The sequence below is a fragment of the Trachurus trachurus genome (genome assembly GCF_905171665.1).
Source record: "Trachurus trachurus genome assembly, chromosome: 19".
Lineage (NCBI taxonomy): Eukaryota > Metazoa > Chordata > Actinopteri > Carangiformes > Carangidae > Trachurus > Trachurus trachurus.
Window position 1 is genome coordinate 11,155,516 of NC_139913.1, and position 18,217 is coordinate 11,173,732.

Consider the following 18,217-nt stretch of genomic DNA (forward strand, 5'->3'; position numbering starts at 1 on the left):
CGTCATTCAAGCCTGGCAGAGTAACGGGCACAAATATCCAGCCATTATCTCTCTGTAGAGTACTCCCTCAATGTTAATGTGTTTTTGGGACGATTACATCAATGTGAAATATTGAAAAATAACCCCCCTGATTGATAACATGAATCATCAAGCATGTGTCTCCTCCCCCACCTCGAACACCTCATTTGCCATATCCATGACAATATGCGTGGGGAACTGCCTTCATGCAATCACCTGCTCTACATGAGATCGGGTTTACGGTGCCGGCTGAGTAATCAGACGAGCCGCCGCCGAGAATTAGAAACATTCGTTACCGCAACGGCGCGGGAAAACAGCGGACGCGGGCCTTGGCTGCGTAATGCCCTACATAAATACACCGCAGACCTGCTCGTAAAAGAATGAAGTGCAACATCCCTCATGGAGATAACTGTTAATCTATAGCTGTTCAAGTGTAAGAGCCTTTTTTTTAAAGTCAGTCTTCTAGCTCAGCTCTGAGGCTTAACCATTTCAGCACTGGAGGTAAAAGTATTAAAATTAAGCGCAAGTTCTGCAGAATAACCGGTTCATCTGGAAGCCATGGCAGTAGGGCTTAGCTATGTATCATGGTTTCTCTCTCTTTTTCCCTGTCACTCATGATTAGGGCTGAGCGATACGGCGGAAATCCTGCTCGCGGTATTAGTAAGGATATTTCTCATATCAATATGTGAGAAACAAAAACTTGACTTATGTGTGGAATGGTTGAAGACCAAGCACATATCATGTAGCCGTGACAGCGACCCTGGTTGGGAACACCCATCTTTCCCTGAGTTTCCCATCTGCCTCTATATGCCAGACATTTTAAATAAAGGCAATTATGCCATTAAATATATGATAATTTAGCTTGTTTTGATTCACAGCTTGCTCAGAATATTTAACTTTGATGAAAGAAAAAACATTGTAAGATCATTAAATCCGGCCATATGCGTATAGCAGTTAACCAGTTAATTGACCAGAAAAGTAATCAACAGCAATCATCACAAGCAAAGATATAAAATACTGTTTATTTTTTGTTTTTTTTCTGTTTATGATTGAATGAAGTAATTTAAGAAACAGCTTCATCTTGAGGAGTTTCCAGTCATTTTAACAGTCATTTACATTAAGCTGCCATTATTCAAAAATAAATAAAACTGAGGCAGGAGTTCACGGGTGGGAAGCCAGTGAGGGATGATCAGGGGGAAAAGTGAAAAGATGCTGACCCCATACCAAACTGGAGAACAGAACAACAGGAAATAAAACTAAAAAGAATAAAAGAGAGAGAGCTAATGACATTGCAAATGAAGAAAATCTGATCAGATATCTAAAAGCAGCAACATTTGTGCCAGTTATGCTTCTCTTCTCACTTTCCAGCACTGGCAGGGGGGGAAAAAAAGAAAAGAAAGCTCCACTACCCCATATACACGCGGTCCTAACCCCCGACAATGAGGTTTTGCCCTGTAATTACCTTCTATTTCTGAAACCATTCGTCTTTGCTCACAAGAGCTGACAGGCTAAAACATTAGCACGTTGTCAGCGGCTCATCAGACGCCACAGTTCTCCGTTACACTTCATATTATCTTGCGCCTCGAATCCAGCTTCCCAGATGGAGTTACCTCTCTGCAGTCTGGGGAGGAAGAGGAGGTGTTTTCCCCTGTTGTGCGGCCAGTTTAGTTTCGACCGTGATGGGGGCCTCCTGGTTTTCTCACTGGGGGTCTGTCTGTTGAATTCTGGGTCACAGCCCAGCCCCAGGCAACCGCTGGCCCCCGCCTCAGCCATTCGGTGTCGTTTTAAAGCTCCCCGTGACATTCCACAGTGGGTGATTTTTCACCTTTTCTTTCAGCGACAACCTGTTCTTCATCACGCCCCACCTCGCTGGCACTGCTCACAATCACCGCGCGCTTGTGCAACTGGTGCCGATATGGCGACGCGACGCGACCCCCCCCCCCCACACACACACACACACACACACCTCGCCAGCGTCACCTGTTCGTTATGCGCGGCCCTGCTGCCTCGACAGAAATCAGCTGCACCCAAGTCCCATTCACCGTGGTGGGCTATTTATTTAATGGATAATGCAAGGGACGCAAAATGGAAATCATGCATTCGACCATGTCTCTCTCTCTCTCCCTGCCTGACTTCCTGAAACTACATGCATTCTCACCTCTGCTGAGTGTATACATCATTATGGTAACTTGTTATTACCAAACTCATTATTTATTCTCCAGGATGTTTAAGAAGAGGAGATGAAGAAAAAAAATTACCTATCAAATATTTAAAGCTCCTACTGTAGATGTGAGTAAGCGAACGCCTCTGGTTGTGTCTCTGTGGCACTACAAGCTAGGAGGAGAGGAAGAAAAAAAAAAACCTCCAGAGAGATTGTGCGAGCCTGTTTGTCGTGAGTTTATGTCAAATAGACGCGATAAAGAGGGAGCATCCGTACATGCTAATCTCTGCCGCTTCATGCGGTGGCAGGACGGCACGGAGAGGGCGCGCGAGCTCGCTGGGTGCTGCTCTCCCCTCTCGCTGTGGCTTGGCACAAAGTTGAGGGAAAGCGATGCGATGGTGCCAGGCGCTTTGTATTCCGAGCTTGCGAGTGGAAGGATGGATGTTGGGAGGGAGGGGAAGGAGGAAGAGGAGGGAGGGAAGAAGAAAATGAAACGGGGAAAGGCAGTAGACAGAGAGTAAGAGGGCTTGGAGACAGTGTAATCACTTTTACACTCCCCGATGCTGCTGTCCGCCTAGCTGATGCTTGACTCTTATCCCCATCGTTCTCTGCACTCTCCTCTCCCAGTATCTCACAATCCCCCCCCCCCCCCCTCTCCTCTCCTCTCCACTCACCACTTACCCCCCTCCTTTTATTCAGTCTAAACAGAAACTCGACCTCGCAGCTTTCGTATGTGTTGCATATGTGCGGCACTGTTTTGCTATCTTGTTAACTTTCTGTTCAGCTATAGGTAAGCCTAGACTCTTGACTCCGTGTGCACCTAAAACTGTTTAAAGTTAACTGTCAAATATTTGGCTTTCATTATGTTACAGCTCTCGAATTTCATGTGGAAATTATGTTTTACTGCCTCTTGCCCCTCTGCTGCCTCGCGGGTCCTGAGACAGAGTACTGTAAGAAAGAAAGAGAGGAGGAACTGTAATGCAATTCAGCGCGATGGCAGCTGAAACTGACACCAGCTCCGAGGTAGTCCACGGTGTCTGAGAGTGAAACAGAAAGATGTTCTGAGTTCGCAGCGAAGCGATCTGCCAGCCCCCACCCACCCCCCCATCTCCTCCAGCTCGGTTGGCTTAGATACTACCTGACTAATTTTGGCATCTCTATATGCTTGCATTTGAAACAGAACAATGACTCCTTTTCAGAAGTTGTTCTATTTTAGAAAATCCCAGGCGGTTTACAGTCAGCTCTCAGAAGTACGCCAACAAGACTCAGACTTGGGCTTTCAACCTGTCAAGTTCTTACTTTAATTGTGTGTGCGGGCGTGTGTGTGTGTGTGTGTGTGTACACATGTGTGAGTGGTGCAGTACAGTATGATTTAGAAAGCAGCTATTCCATGCCACCCTGTTATTATCAGTTGCGTCGATGTGCCAACCTGTTTTGTGGCTAAGTGCAAGATACCAGAAATATTTTGGCAGATTAAAACAGACACTCTGGATAATATTTTGGTTTTTCAGGATGCACGTGACCTATTCTCTGCAAGCGCTGTGTGACACAATCTAATTTATAATGCAGTTAACAATGACACACACACTTACAGTGCAGTCAAACACCACGCCCAGCTTCTTCTTCCTCCTTCCTCCTTGAATTCCCAGATCTCTCATTTAGTTTTTAACCCCATCTTCATCTATTGTTTCAAAAACTATTCTATATTTTTCTTATTCTCTGCAAAAACTCCATGAAAAGAGCAAAACTACGTATGAATCGATCCGTGCGTGTAGGCAGCTCCTCATAGAGCTCAGTCCTCCTCCATTGCTGTTCATTATCTATTAAAAATACATCCACATGCCACACCATTACACCGGGCGACACGTTCCTTCATTACCATGAACATGGGGAATTTATCTTTAATCTATCTTCCCACACACACCGTTCCTCCTGCCATAAACACTCACTTATGGAGCAGATATGTGTTAATCTGCAGCTGGAAATAGACCCAGATAAATGGGCTATTTTCACATGTATTCCCATCTCCTATAGGAGCCAATCAGTGGTTTGCCACAGAGAGGTCAGGGACCGTGGACAGTACTGAGAGTCGGGCCAGTATAATGTTGGTTTTGGTCTTTTCACGGGGGTTTTAGGGTAATAAAAATGACGCCACGTTTACTGTAAATGCTACCGAACGGTGAAACCTCCTCCCTGTTGGTAATTAGGTCACTAAGTCACTCATTTTTACAGGAGCTTCCTACTGGATGTTAATCAACTGTTCTGCTGAAACTGAATCTCACTGTTCTGTCTCTAATGGAAAACAGATGCAAGCAAAAAGAAGGATTAAAGAAAGATTTTATCAACTGGTGATTGTTCATGTGTTGAGCTTGAGATCAGCTGCAGTTCATCATCGTCTCAGGGTGTTTATAGCAGGGTTGGTTAATGGAGCAACACTTGATAAGAATATACTTCACACTGCATTGACAAAAAGATTGATATTGGGATTAATTTAACATGATAGCAGACACACTAGGCGTTTTTAGCTGAACAAATAAACTGAACTATTTCAGCTCATCCCTAAGAGTTTGAAAACCAAAATGCTCTTTGTGTCGTGTACGAGAAGAGCCTCTCAAGTCCACTCACGTTTTCCTTGCACTGATAACTGTAATGAAAGCATCGTCTCTGGTTTTACAAGACGGTGTTTAATAGGCTGCATTTCGGCATACTTATTGGATCATAGAAGAAGCGAAGAAGCTGAGGACCGAGGAGGCTGAGAGAGAAAGAGGAAGAGAGAGAGAGAGGTGGAAGAGAATATGTGAAAAGAGCAGCGTGTTCTCATGGAGAGTCTGTTTTATGACTGAAGAGCCCAAAAATGTTGGAAGAGGGAAAATGAAAACTGAAGTGAACAGTTTTCAGCCTAATAAAAGGAGACAACGTCAAATGGTTTAAGTGTTTCTGGTGAAGTCAGTGCATCACTCCACGGAAGGAGGAGGAGGAGGAGGAGAAATGTTCAGGAATGCTAGTGCCAGTGTGTCTCAGTGTGGGAGGGGGGCGGTGCGGTGTGGTGTGGTGTGGGATTGTCTTTTTGCCAGCCCATCATTTTACAGCTGTGTTCGTTGAATGAGCCGAAACTGGGCTTAAGTTATCAGACTTTAGCCTTTATATATATTTTTTTAATCACAAGCCTTAATGTCTTTTTCTCTGAGCTCTAATATTTGAGTTGCCTCTTCTCTCAACAAGCAGCAGAGGAGACACACACACACACACAGATGAGGGAACATGTGCCAGCAGCAGAAATGTGGCTTTTTTTTTTTACTGACAGTCTATACGGCATATTCAGCAGCCTGAAATGTTTATATTGAATGTTTCGGCAGCTTGAAAATCACCATGGTAATGGTCCCAAAGACAAAAACCCTCGCCTTTTGTCATGGGTAATTATCGCAGAGCAGTCCCCTCAAAGCCTTCCATTTGGCTCTGAACAAATTCACATTTAATTTAACTCTGAAGCATTTGACACAGGATTTTTTTTTTGTATTCAAATCAGGCTTAAATGTTGAATTTGAAAACCCATTGAAATGGTTTGCGTTTGAGTCAAGTGGTTCTCTGTGATTTTCTCCCCCACTCAGATTATTTCAGTGCAAGAAACTATAGAGAGGAGAGGGGATAAGGAGCGCTATAGAAAGACCACTTGAAATTTCTCTAATGAAGCCACCTTCACTGTATAAGCGAACATTCAAGAAACACAATACCTTGAAAATGAGCTTTGGTATTAAGCCCAAGTTTAGGTGTCTTATCTCCCACAAGCTGTTGAGACCTTAAAAAACTGACTTGGCAGAAAGGAAAATAGCAGAGAGCTGTTGCCAAAGCCGATCCCCAACTGAAGCTGCCATCTCCACACGCTCCGTCTCACACTCGGTGTAACTCTGAACAAGTGGGTCAGAGAAATATGAAAAAGTAATGCGAGCGCTGTGTCTGAGAATCCACTCATAGAGCAGCGCAGCCCACGTGATGACATCAGATACAATACACAGCCCCTCCGTGGGTTATATTTAGTGGTTAGGTCTTATAGTAATTTTCTTTAATGGAACATGAATCACTAAATGCAAAAAGTATATATCCTCGTCTCTGCCGGTTTTTCAGACTCTCCAGGCGGTAATCACAATCGGTTCCACGTCTCAGCTAATTCGGCTTTCGCGTTGGCTCGCTCTCACCATGTTTTATACTCGCCGCTGAAATGCATCCAAGAGATCGTGTGTCAGTGTCACTGCACCTAGCCTGCATGGAAACCCAGGTATAAATCCACCAAGGCAGCAGTTGTGGGCAGATTAAAATTCAATTGCTCAAACCACCAGGGGAGGTGTAAAAGAGGTATTGCACCCCAAATCATGGCATCGCTAAAACAATGTTACACATGTCTAGCTTTAGGCTGTAGGACATACATATATATATAGACTTACACACATTTCTCCATGATCTCAAAAAGGATGACGTTTTTTCTCTCGTGCCACCGTGAAGTTGACTTTTGTGGTTTTCAAGTAAAAGGTCTCGACATCTATTGGACGGACTGCTGTGAAATTTTTACACACACATCAGGACGGGTTTGGTGAGCGGTCATCTCCAACCAGATGTCGACACCTCTCTCTCTGTTATTCTTAGCTATTATGTTAAACGCCGTTCCCATCAAAATCATTTTCTGAGGTCTGGAAAAAAGCAGCAACGTGGTTGTAAACAAGCCGTATACCATCTGAGCCACTTCTTAAGTAAATGCACATAATGATGCCTCGTTGCACAGGAAAGCTGCGCACACACACACACAGCGATTATAATTTCAGGAAGTCAAAGCTGGACCAGGAAGTCGTCTGTAAACTGTGGTTGATATTTGCAACAAACAGTTATTTGGACTGAGTTTACCATGTGACTCCATTTTCCACAGTAGGCCTATGTTTGGATGAGTAAGGGGTTTATATAACACCTGTAGAATCCCCAATAATTATTGTACTGTTATATAATTGTATAAAATACCAATTGTAGATGGGATATTCCATAACTGTGTCTTTTTTATTTCTATTTTTGCACTCTTTCTTCATCACTTTCACCCAGCTCACCCACTCCACTCCTCCTCTCGACCCCTTTCCTCTGCGCTGATACGCAGTCTCCGCTTCTTGATGTCTAAAAGGCTTCATATGGCGTGGATGTGTCCGGCATCCTTTCTTTTCTTTTTTTTTTACTACCCTCACTCACTCCACTCTTCCACCACAGTTAGAGAGGGTGAATAATTCACAAGCAAGTTGCCATAAAGATAAAGCTTATTTTTCTCCCCTTATGCAATAAACTGGGGACTTACACCGAGCACCCAGGAAAAAAAAGAAAGAAAAAGAAAAGGATTCTGTTAAAAACACTGCTGATAAATTTATAAGAACATCCTGCAAAGCTAACTCTATAAATGTTTTACTAAATCACATAGCGCTTGTTGTATAGAGAGGGGGAAAAAAAGAGAAAGAGAGAGGTTCAGTGGCGAGGCGGATGTCCAGCAGGGAGATTTATTTATACAAGATTGTATGTAAAAAATGTTTTAACTACGCTGCATGATACAATATTATTCTTGTGCTCCATTTATAATCAAGTTCACCCAGTAACAAATCGCATAGACCTGATTATTTTTTCTGTCCAGACGTTATTTATGAGGTCTCTAATATCTGAGTGAGTATTGAAGAAAAAAGTAGAAATTTTCCAAGTGTATCCAGACTTTCAGCCGAGATGAATTGCAGTGGCAACGGGCCAGCATGTGTTTGAATACTTTCACCAGCTACTAGCCTGAATGACTCTTACGACAAATGAGGATAGTCAACACAACTTTGCGAGGCTTTGTACAATTTCCCTTGTTGACTTTCTCCAGTCCACTCATGTGCTGTTGATTAACTTTCCTTTATTGTTTTTCTTCTCCATCTCAGTCTGAAGGGAGGACACTACATTTCCCACTTGTCTTTTCCTCTTAATGCCTTTTTAACAAACTCCGTTTTATTAATGATTCTGAGGTTTAATTTCAAACATTTCTTTTTCCATTTCCCATCCAATATCCAGCTCTCCCTCCACACACAACCACCACAAACTCCTCCACATCCTTGCCCTCTAATGTGAACCTCCTCTAATCATCAATCTGACTCTCTCATTTGAAAGCTGACTTCTTCTTCTTTTTTTTTTAGTTTCTAATCCACAGTGACATTGTTATCTTATGTCCCCGGTGTCATGCAGGGTTTCCTACGTGCTCTTTATCAAAAGCTTGTCATTTCCCAGAGGAAAACAGTGGACCCTGTCCTCCCATGTTGTTTTCCAAGAATAGGCGACTCTCTTATCTAGTAATTGTACGTCTCTCAAAATTGCTTCCTACCCCCTACAGTTCCCATGTACCGCTCCAGTTTCACTCCAGTATTTCCAGCAGCCCACCCTGGATACTTTTGTCTTGGTTACAAATTGCTTGGGACGGTTTTTTTTAATGCACAAATAAAAGAGCTACTGTCAGTTCTGTATAGAAAGCCTGACTTTGACTTGCCATCTTCATCATATCAAATTTGGCCTGTATATAATGAAGAGAAAAATCACAACCGCATATTGCGATTTTGAAAATGAGTCACAATTTTATTTTCAGTAAAAGATAAACATCTTTGTAGGGGTTTGTATCAAACATGCATGATTAATAAGCTGGGACAGCACATATTATACCTTTAATTTAAAAAAAGAAAAAAAGAAAAAAGCTTCTACATTTGTGCGACTTCAATAATATTTTGATTATTTGTTCAGCCTTATATTAAATGATTGGGGGGAAAAAACCCAGAGGAAATCAGTGCAAACAAAACCTAAAACGATGGCCAAGGTTTTATCAAAACCCGAGCTGGTTTTCAAAAAGCATGGCTGCCGTTTCAAACACAGCTCTCCACTCATGTACAGAGGGAGGCTGAAACCATCCAAATTTAATTTGAGTTAAAGGCAGCAACATTTAATATCAATGCTTTGGCAGGAGCTGACCTTTTTCACAGCAGACATTTTGGCATGTCATAGCAGGAAGCTGGCAGCGGAGCACACTGATTGCCCTTGGTCTGAGCCGATGTCCGAACAACAGACAACACCACATACTCAATTTTGTTATGGAAGCTGCGATTCGGACAGCAGTAATCCTGTGTCACCATGTTGGAGGAGGTAGTTAACTGTCCAGCAGCGGGGGAGGATTTAGAGCTGTAAAGTGCAGGTGTGCAGACAAAGGTGACACAGTGCAGTGGATTATAAATCCAGTGGAAAAAAAAAAAAAAGGTCAGGTGGGCTCACGGTGGAGGGCTGAGACTGTCAGGGTGATAAAATGGATGACTGCGCCGATCGGGACAGGGGGCCGCCGGGAGGATCACGTCTATAATCCCTGAATTATAAAACACAGTAGTTGGATCTCTCACTGTCCAGCCTCAGCTGAAGAAAAAATGTGCTTATTACGCAAAGAGGTGAATCAGAGTTTACAGCAAACGTGTCATTCTGTCGTTCGTTAACGTTTCCGTGGGAATCTTGGGAGTCATTTGCAGAGGCTGCTGTTGCACACGAAGATCCCGCCTCATGTGTGGCAGCGCTGCCCCAGCCCGCGGGGCAGGTAAAAGCCCTGTGTGTTGTTGCACAAGGTTGACGGAGCAGTAAAGCTCCGAGTTCAGAGGAGTGGGCTCTCCCCCCTCGCCCCTCACCGCACAGCACAGCACAGCAGCCATTACCCTAAATCACCCTCCTCCTCCCCCTCATGTCTCTCTGACCTCCGCCAGCATCCACTGACCTGGAAAATATCTGGTGAGTCCAAGCCACCGAGAGCGGCGCTGGCCCTCGCTTCGCCTGCAAACAGCAGAAATATTGAGCCAATTACAAGATTATTATCTGGTGGTAAGGGCAGGGGGAACACTGTGGGAGTGTATTTATGCTGCCAGGGCTCCCCGCTGGAGGAGGAAAAATGAATCAAAGGGCTTGTGGGGGGAGAAGTGGACAGAACTCATGCCCACTTGCCTCTATGTCTTTACAACTCCTGTCAATTGACAGACGTTGGCCCTGATCCAAAGCCCTTTTCTATAAAAGGTCCAGGATAACACCAGGGAACGGCCCATTCTGACCTGATCACTTGTTAGTTTTTTCCCGCCCCTCTCCCTGGTTCATATCTCATGCTGTCATATCATGTGTGCACCCGACCTTATGGTGCATTCATACTTTGTTGGCATTTATAAAAATAAAAAAAAACAGGCAGACATGAGTCACAGCCTGTACAGTATATGAAGGCAGAGCCGAGCCAGTTTTTTGTGAGTGAAATTCGCTCAGTAGGGAAAACGAAAGCGGCGACGCATCAAGCTCTTTATTCCGATGTGGTTACTTTATAGACGCGCCTACAAAGGCTGCATTGAGTGATGTACTGCACATTACTGTGTACGTTGGAGTTGTTTTTTTTTTTCTTTTCTTTTTTAATAGGGAGTAGAGTTGCCTGAATGAGTCCTGGCATCTCTTTGCAGCTAGTCAGTTCCATATGAGAGAGATGACGTACAATTACAACACGTGTTATGTTTTTGTTTTGTCATGTTGCGCGAGATGTTTGTTTGTGATGGCCCACATTTCCCACTCATCTAAATTTTTTTTTTTTTTTACCGTTTCGCTATATAGCACTTAACTGCACGTCAAAGCAAGGGGGATGTGATTTAAAGGTAGGCCAGGGTTCATGTGCTGTGTTTCTTATTTGGGTTTGGGCCTGTGTCTTGTTTCATGAGTGGATCCCGCTGCCTGCGTTTCATGCATCAATGTGCTTAGGGAGTCGTATTTTAGCAGCGCGATGAAGACATCAAAGCAGAATGTGGAACTGCAGTAAATCTCAAGCACTTGGACGGTTTGTCATCTGTTACATCACCTACGCTGCCAATAAAGTTTCATTACAAAAGCACAGCATGCCGTAGCTGTAGAATGGAAAGAAATACCCCAGTGTAGTTCACTCACTTTAAAACCCAACTGTTTCTTGTGTCTTTGCCCAACTACAACATAAAAAGCTAAGAACTGGAGTTCATTGCTTGTATTACACTGGTGTTCATTAGTCACTTACAGTGTTTCTTGACTGACACATAATTAATCAACAGTTTATTTTTATTACAGTAACTGTTTAGTCTATAAAGATTTAAAATCTAGTAATATTATAAAACTTTTTGTTCAAAACCACTTTTGGTTCTGGAAACACAATATTTTCAATTATTTATTATGTATATTTAACGTGGGGTTGCAATACATCAACCTAAATACATGTGCACTTCCATACCTGGACTTAAAGGGATAGTTCAACATTTTAGCAAATTGGCCCATTGCCATAATCCCTATAGTTTTAGGAGTAGGTTCGCTACCTTTAATTGTTGGTGCAAGCTATTTTTAGAACGGCAGAGCAGAGCCGCGAGCTGCTCAGAGCTACGCTACATACTGTAGGGTAATGGGATTTCTTGGTTTCCCTCATCAAACTCATCAAATACACAATCCAACAACTCCAAAACGCTCTGGTGGACAAGTTGTGACCTGCACATTCACCACGCTATGAGATAATAACGGAACAGAGTTGTTTTCAAGGTAAATTCATGCAAAACCGCTGATGTGCGTTCCCGTCGCAGGACGTTTTTTATTGAGCAGTCTCTGCATTTGCCTCGAAAACAACTCTGTCTCGTAACGTTCCGTTATTATCTCATAGCGTGGTGAATGTGCAGGTCACAATTTGTCCACAAGTGCGTTTTGGAGTTGTTAGATTGTGTATTTGATGAATTTGATGAGGAAAACCAAGAAATCCCATGAGCCTCCGTAGCGTAGCTCTGAGCAGTTGAACTATCCCTTTAAATATGCCTATCTTCATGTTGCACACCATATGACTTATACTTCACCTACCCTTAACCCCTCCCAACCCACGGGCCCCCTGCCCTCTCGCCCCCCCCACACACCACCGTTGTGAGTGCGCCGACCACGGAACAAGCTCGACACATGCCATCAAATATGGATGCTTCCTTTTATTTCTTTTTCATAACACAATAATGTCCTGTTTTTTTGTTGTTGTTTTTTTGCATCATGAAGTCGTGGCGGTTCTGCAGAGGCAGTTTCAGAAGTCGAGCGGTTCCCAAATCAGCATGTTGCCAATACAGGCAGGAAGACTACCTGCACACCAACATCAGACAGACATCTCTCCTTTTATCAATAATTACTGTCCATGTTCTTTACTATTGACTTGTCAGCTTAGCAGCCTTCCCCCGATGACACCGGGGTTTTGTTTGAAAGCACCATTACATAGCCTCACTCTGGACTCCTGGGGCAGTGGTGCAGAGCTAATGTGAGAGGAAAGGAGCCTTGTCCGTGTTCCTGCACAGCTGTGGAAGAGGTCACCGATACTGCGAGGACTTGGCGGCGGGGCGGGTCAGGTTGTGGTCGATGTTGCCAGCGGATGTCGACACATCGGTGCACCTGTGTTGCTGCTCTTGCTCTTATCGACCGCTTCCTCCGTGTCCTCCCCACTTGTGCTGACCCTGTGATCCGTTCCTCCCAGAGAAAAAATCCACTCAGGATACTCAACCACACAGAAATGTGTGTGTGTTTTTGACATTGGCCCTGAAGGTATTGACTTATGCCTTTTAGATCTGGTTCGCTTTATCTGCTGAGCTTGACCGGCCTTAAAAAAAAAACAACCGGATGGAGAAGTGGCGAAGAGTGCTGATTCAGAAAGTCTGAGTCTGACGTGGCGAGACACTATAGGCAAAAACACTGTTTTTTCATGCACTGATCAATTTTGAGATTTTGCGCTATTTTTCTTCCTTAACATGTATTCTCTCAGAAAGGTCGAAAGAAATGGTAGAAAATCCACATTACGGTGGTTATTTTACATTTTGTCTCTTTCATCAGTAGATTTCTCCTAAATTTTCAAAAAGTTAGCATGCTACTGTGGCATTCCTGTGACATACCATGAGGTATCATTGTAAAGCTCTCTCTCTGAACAGTAATGTAGGCTCCAAAAATTGTCATTTCCTCCATATCCACAACCAATCGTAAAAGTATTAACAATCTATGGTCTTTAAAGGCTGTTTTCTCAAAATTAGTTTTTCCTCAGACTCTGAGCCAGAAATCTCCACTTCAGCAGCACTTACAGACACCAAACCTTCCAGTTTTATTCCTGTTTCTGAAGGTTTTTACAGAGGGGATTGTTGATATATCATTCACAGCCTGATTTATACAATGTTTTATTCCTAAAAACATGGTGAAATTAGATTTTTTTTTTTTTAGGGCTGGTGACAGTATTTTCTCATTTGCAGAGTGATAAAAAGAGATATCCAAAATCCCCTGTGTAAAAACTTCTGACTCTAATATGTCAACAAAATAAAGCAAGAATTTTGAAAGGGGCTTTATCCATTGTTCAGATTTCGGTTCTGGAAATATATGCAAATTAGCACATATTTCATTACATATAGCCTCATTTACATATTTAAACATAAAATTTGACAAAACGTGTAATACAAAAAATATTTGTCTTAATGTAAGTGATAAACTTTGGGAAGTTTCATGGTGATATGTGTTAGTTAAAATTGTTGTGTCTCCCCTTAATTAGCAAAGGAGGAAAGTGTTGTGGTGTCTGCAAAATCCACAGGAGGAAAAAGGAGATCAATGGTTTCTTTTAACATGACCATGATCATGATCATTCCCTGATCTATAAACAAGTCATTTCCTGTGTCTAAACCCAACCAGACCCCAGCCATAGCAGTGTCAGATCAAAGAATCCTCTAAGTTTTGCAACAGTGATTCATCTGACGTCCTTGTCAATGAGCAAAGCTTGTAATGTCATGTTGTTGTTTAGTTGTGTAGGACTTGCCGGAGAGAGAAGCCCTCAGTGAAACCAGCCGTCACATTCGTCACGACAGCTGGTGTCTTTGAGAAACGCGCTGTGTTTGTGTAAAGCATCTTGGCCCCATCCGCGAGCATCTGGGTGCCCTCCGTCTCATTCCACTGTGTGTATGTTAAACGGAGCATGATTGTTTACCAGCCGCTTTGCAAGGCAGAAAAACTGCTGCCCATCACATCAGACAACGACACACGCCGGTGAGCATAGAAGCCGCACTTTGATCGCCGCCGAAGGAGCCGATGCTTGGCGCCGCGCGATCGCATAAACAGATCTTGAACGGTATTGAACGCTCTCTCTGGTCGTTCTTCAGAAATTTGTTCAGAGGACGTTCCTCTCCTTTAGGGTCTCGGCAGTTCTGTCACGAGCAGAAAACTGTGTGCGTCTACCCTGGGAGCAGCCGGGGCCACTTTGTCAGCGCCGGTCCTTCGCTCGCAGCAGCAGCAACCAGCCAAGCAGATGAATAATTGACGCCTGCATTCTGTACTTTGGTGAATTTTAAAGCTGTATTCTGCAGAGGCTCTAAATGGCAGGGGGAGGGCACGTTAATCATTCATGAGCTGCTTTTACCCGCTTTGCTTAGAGTCACTGTCCTGAAGGCGGGAGGGCAGAGGGAAAGTGGAGAAAGAGTAGTGGGAGTGGGGGTGGCATGGCCAAATCGGGGTAAGCCTGTTTCCCATCCCCGTCTGTGAGTTTGATGCAAATAAGGACAGAGGATGAGGAAAATCTGGCAAAATAAAATCCATCAAACATCAAACATTAGTACTTAAGGGTTCACCTAGCTGAACTGTCTCTATCTAAATATACTTTCATCATTACGATTTAATTTCACGGAGGTGAGCACATTTAGAAAAGAGTCTGTGCCTCTAGTTGAACTGCAGCAATGCACCTACAAATAAATCCCCCAAATCTGGTTTCAAATAAGTTTGAGATCATGTGCACAGCTGCAGGAAAACTGAAACAGCTTCTTGATGCTTCTCCGTCATTTGTTGCAAACTATGAAAAAGGACAGGAAGGTGATCAATTATGCTGAGAGGGCCTTTCGGCACCAGTATCAATATTTGATATGCCGTAGTGCCATAGCATGGGTATAGAGATTGAGATTCTTCTTTTTGCACCATGTGAGAGTGAAGAATACTCCCCCCTGCCCCACACACACACACACTTTTTCAAATGCACCCAGGGGAGGTCGGTTCTTGATTTCATAAGCCCTCAGGCTACATTAGGGAACACTCGAGGCAGCATCTGCACACCATCAACCACAAGTGTCTTTACATCGAGAGACGAGTCTGAGCGTGGTCGCACCTGATAGAGATCAAATAAATAAACTCGTGCAAACAGTCCGTTAGCAGTGTTATTCTTGATTGATTGGATTCAGAGTCTTTGGTGACTTAGCCTGAGTTCATCCAGTTGTAATGTTTATTGTAACAGGAGAGGTTGTACAACTGTGTCAGTTGCTCAGTGCGCTTCAGTCAGAGGAGCAGGGTCAAGCAAATATCTCACTTCTCTCCTTTCCCTTCTTCTTCTTTTCTCCTTCAGGGAGCTGATGCCTAAGACCCTCGAGGGCCAGATCACCATGGAGAAAACGCCCAGCTACTTTGTGACCAGAGAGGCCCCGGCCCGGATCTCCGCCATGTCCCGGGGCACCAAGCTGATCGTGGTCGTGAGGGACCCCGTCACCAGGGCGATCTCAGACTACACGCAGACTCTGTCGAAGAAGCCTGACATTCCCTCTTTCGAGAGCCTGACCTTCAAAAACAGGACTACGGGGCTCATCGACACCTCGTGGAGCGCCATCCAGATCGGCATCTACGCCAAGCACCTGGACAACTGGCTGCAGTACTTCCCCATGGACCAGATCCTGTTTGTGAGCGGCGAGCGGCTGATCAGCGACCCGGCCGGAGAGCTGGGCCGCGTGCAGGACTTCCTGGGCCTCAAGAGGATCATCACAGACAAACACTTTTACTTCAACCAGACCAAGGGTTTCCCGTGCCTCAAGAAGGCCGAGGGCAGCAGCAAGCCCCACTGCCTGGGCAAAACCAAAGGGAGGACCCATCCCAACATTGACCCTGAGGTGGTGCAGAGGCTACGGGACTTCTACCGGCCCTTCAACATGAAGTTCTACCAGATGACGGGGCGCTTTTTTGGCTGGGATGACTGAATGTGTTACCTGTGACACTGAGGACTGTGGGAAATACTATAATAGGATAACAGGGCCACTGGAGGAGGGAAAAAGAAAAGGTTTTGAGAGTTAAGTTGCAATATTTCAACAAAAAAAAAGTATGCAAAAGATTACTGGAAAACATATTAATAATTTGTGTAAGCTAATAAAAAGCTAAAAAAAAAAATGCACATCTTATCTAGTAAAATTAGCCTAAATTTAAACATTTCAGTTGTTATTATACTTCACCCCTTATGTTGTTTTCTCATTTATGAATTGATTGTTTTAACATTACCGTAACATGGAGGCTTTAGTCTGGTAAAACTGTGCCTTTTATTTAATTGTATAGTTTGTTATAAATTTGCAACACAGTTCTCTTAATACTCTATATATCTATACTTTATATGTAAATATTATAGTTTTATTTTTCAAAATGCAGTATGATGTGAATATTTTTTACCAGAAAACAAGTTGTTATATTTTGAGAATATTAGAACCAAAACTTGACTTAAGTTTTTGCATCAAACCATGAATTTGTTTTTTGTAACGTTTTTAATTTCTATAATTTTTTTATTTTACCAGTTTGAGAAATATTGCAACTTCCACCTCAACATTTTATATTTTCCTCTCAGCAGTGTCCATGTTACTCTGTGGTAGAAATACGGCCTCGGCACTAACCTAAGCAATATGTGGCTGATCCCGGGGAGACGGAGGCCCCGCTCTCTCCCTCAGTGGCACCTCAGATATGCAATCTTTCACTGTTACCACTTTTCATCATTGGAGCTGCCTCTAATCCACAATCATGGAGGTGTTTTCCTCCAAGAAAAGAAAGATGATTGAGTTATTGAAGGATTTGCGTCATGTCTCCCTGCACTATCTTTTTTTTTTTTTGTCTTTTGTCAGTTTGAGGGACTTGGCTGTGAGACAGTACCTATTGTATGCAGTGCTTCTTTGAGAAGATGGGTGAAATCCCATTGTGTTCTTGGGCTTTTGATAAAAGCTCTGAGTGATTCAATGCCATATTTTAAACATACATAGCTGCTTTCAAATTTTCTAGCAAAAAGAATATGAAAAGATAAAAATATATGTATTTTTGAAATGTATTTATTCAAGAGGTACACAAGCAGTATGTATGTATTTTGAATAACTTCCTCAGTGATTATTTGCTCTTTTATTATTATTATTATTATTATGCTCCCCCCATGCCTTTTTAGAGTTTTGTTTGATTTATACTGAACACTAAAAACATGTTATCCACAGTTTAATTTCAGGTCATGCATTCAAATACGTATTTTACTATAGCGTGGGAACGCTCGTCTCCACGCCGGTCTCAGCCTCCAGAGCTGTGACTGCTGTTATTTCAAGAATTGTTTCCTCACCTTCAGTTAATGGAGTTATAGGCAGAGATAGCACTCGCTATTATTCGAGCAACAGCGACTCCGGTGGAGGGAGGAGACCCTCCACTGGGCCTTCCCAAACTGTGACTCAAATTTCCTCAACATGCCTCCCTGTGAATTGAATACACTTGATGTCACTGGCCTTCCTTGCCTCGAGGCGGTGTGTGTGTATGTGTGTGTGTGAGTGTGGAAGTTCTTTTTAAACCCAGGGAGCATGAGAACAATGGCTGAGTTGTGTTCCTAATTTCTGTCTACTCGTATTGTGAGCCACTTTCTAAAAGCAGATGTTCCTCAAAAGACCCAGAATACAACAATGCTTTTTTTTTCCTTCAGAAAAAGACCTAATATAGAAATGTTTTCTTTTTTTGGGGAGGGGTGGGAAGTTATGTTACCAATCTAACTGTGCTGTTCTGACTGTTGTTTACTTCAAGTTGTTGGGATTTTTAAGGCACTCATTGAATAAAAGATGTTATATGTATTAGCCTTTGTTATTTTTTCTAATCTTTTCTATTCATAGCAATGATTCAACTTCAAAACTGTATGCAAATCAGTGTGCATAATGTAATAAGGACACCATATCCACATTAAAA

The 18,217-nt window shown here is 43.2% G+C and overlaps 1 protein-coding gene across 1 annotated transcript in view; it reads left to right on the forward strand.

The window, feature by feature from the left end:
* LOC311002557 (heparan sulfate glucosamine 3-O-sulfotransferase 3A1-like) overlaps positions 1-18,004 on the forward strand; it is a 32,161-nt gene extending 14,157 nt beyond the window's left edge. The window contains exon 2 of the mRNA XM_083993957.1: positions 15,609-18,004. Coding sequence (XP_083850083.1) covers positions 15,609-16,230 — 622 coding nt within the window. The 3' untranslated portion in view covers positions 16,231-18,004. The remainder of the gene's footprint in view (positions 1-15,608) is intronic.
* Positions 18,005-18,217: the final 213 nt, after the last annotated feature.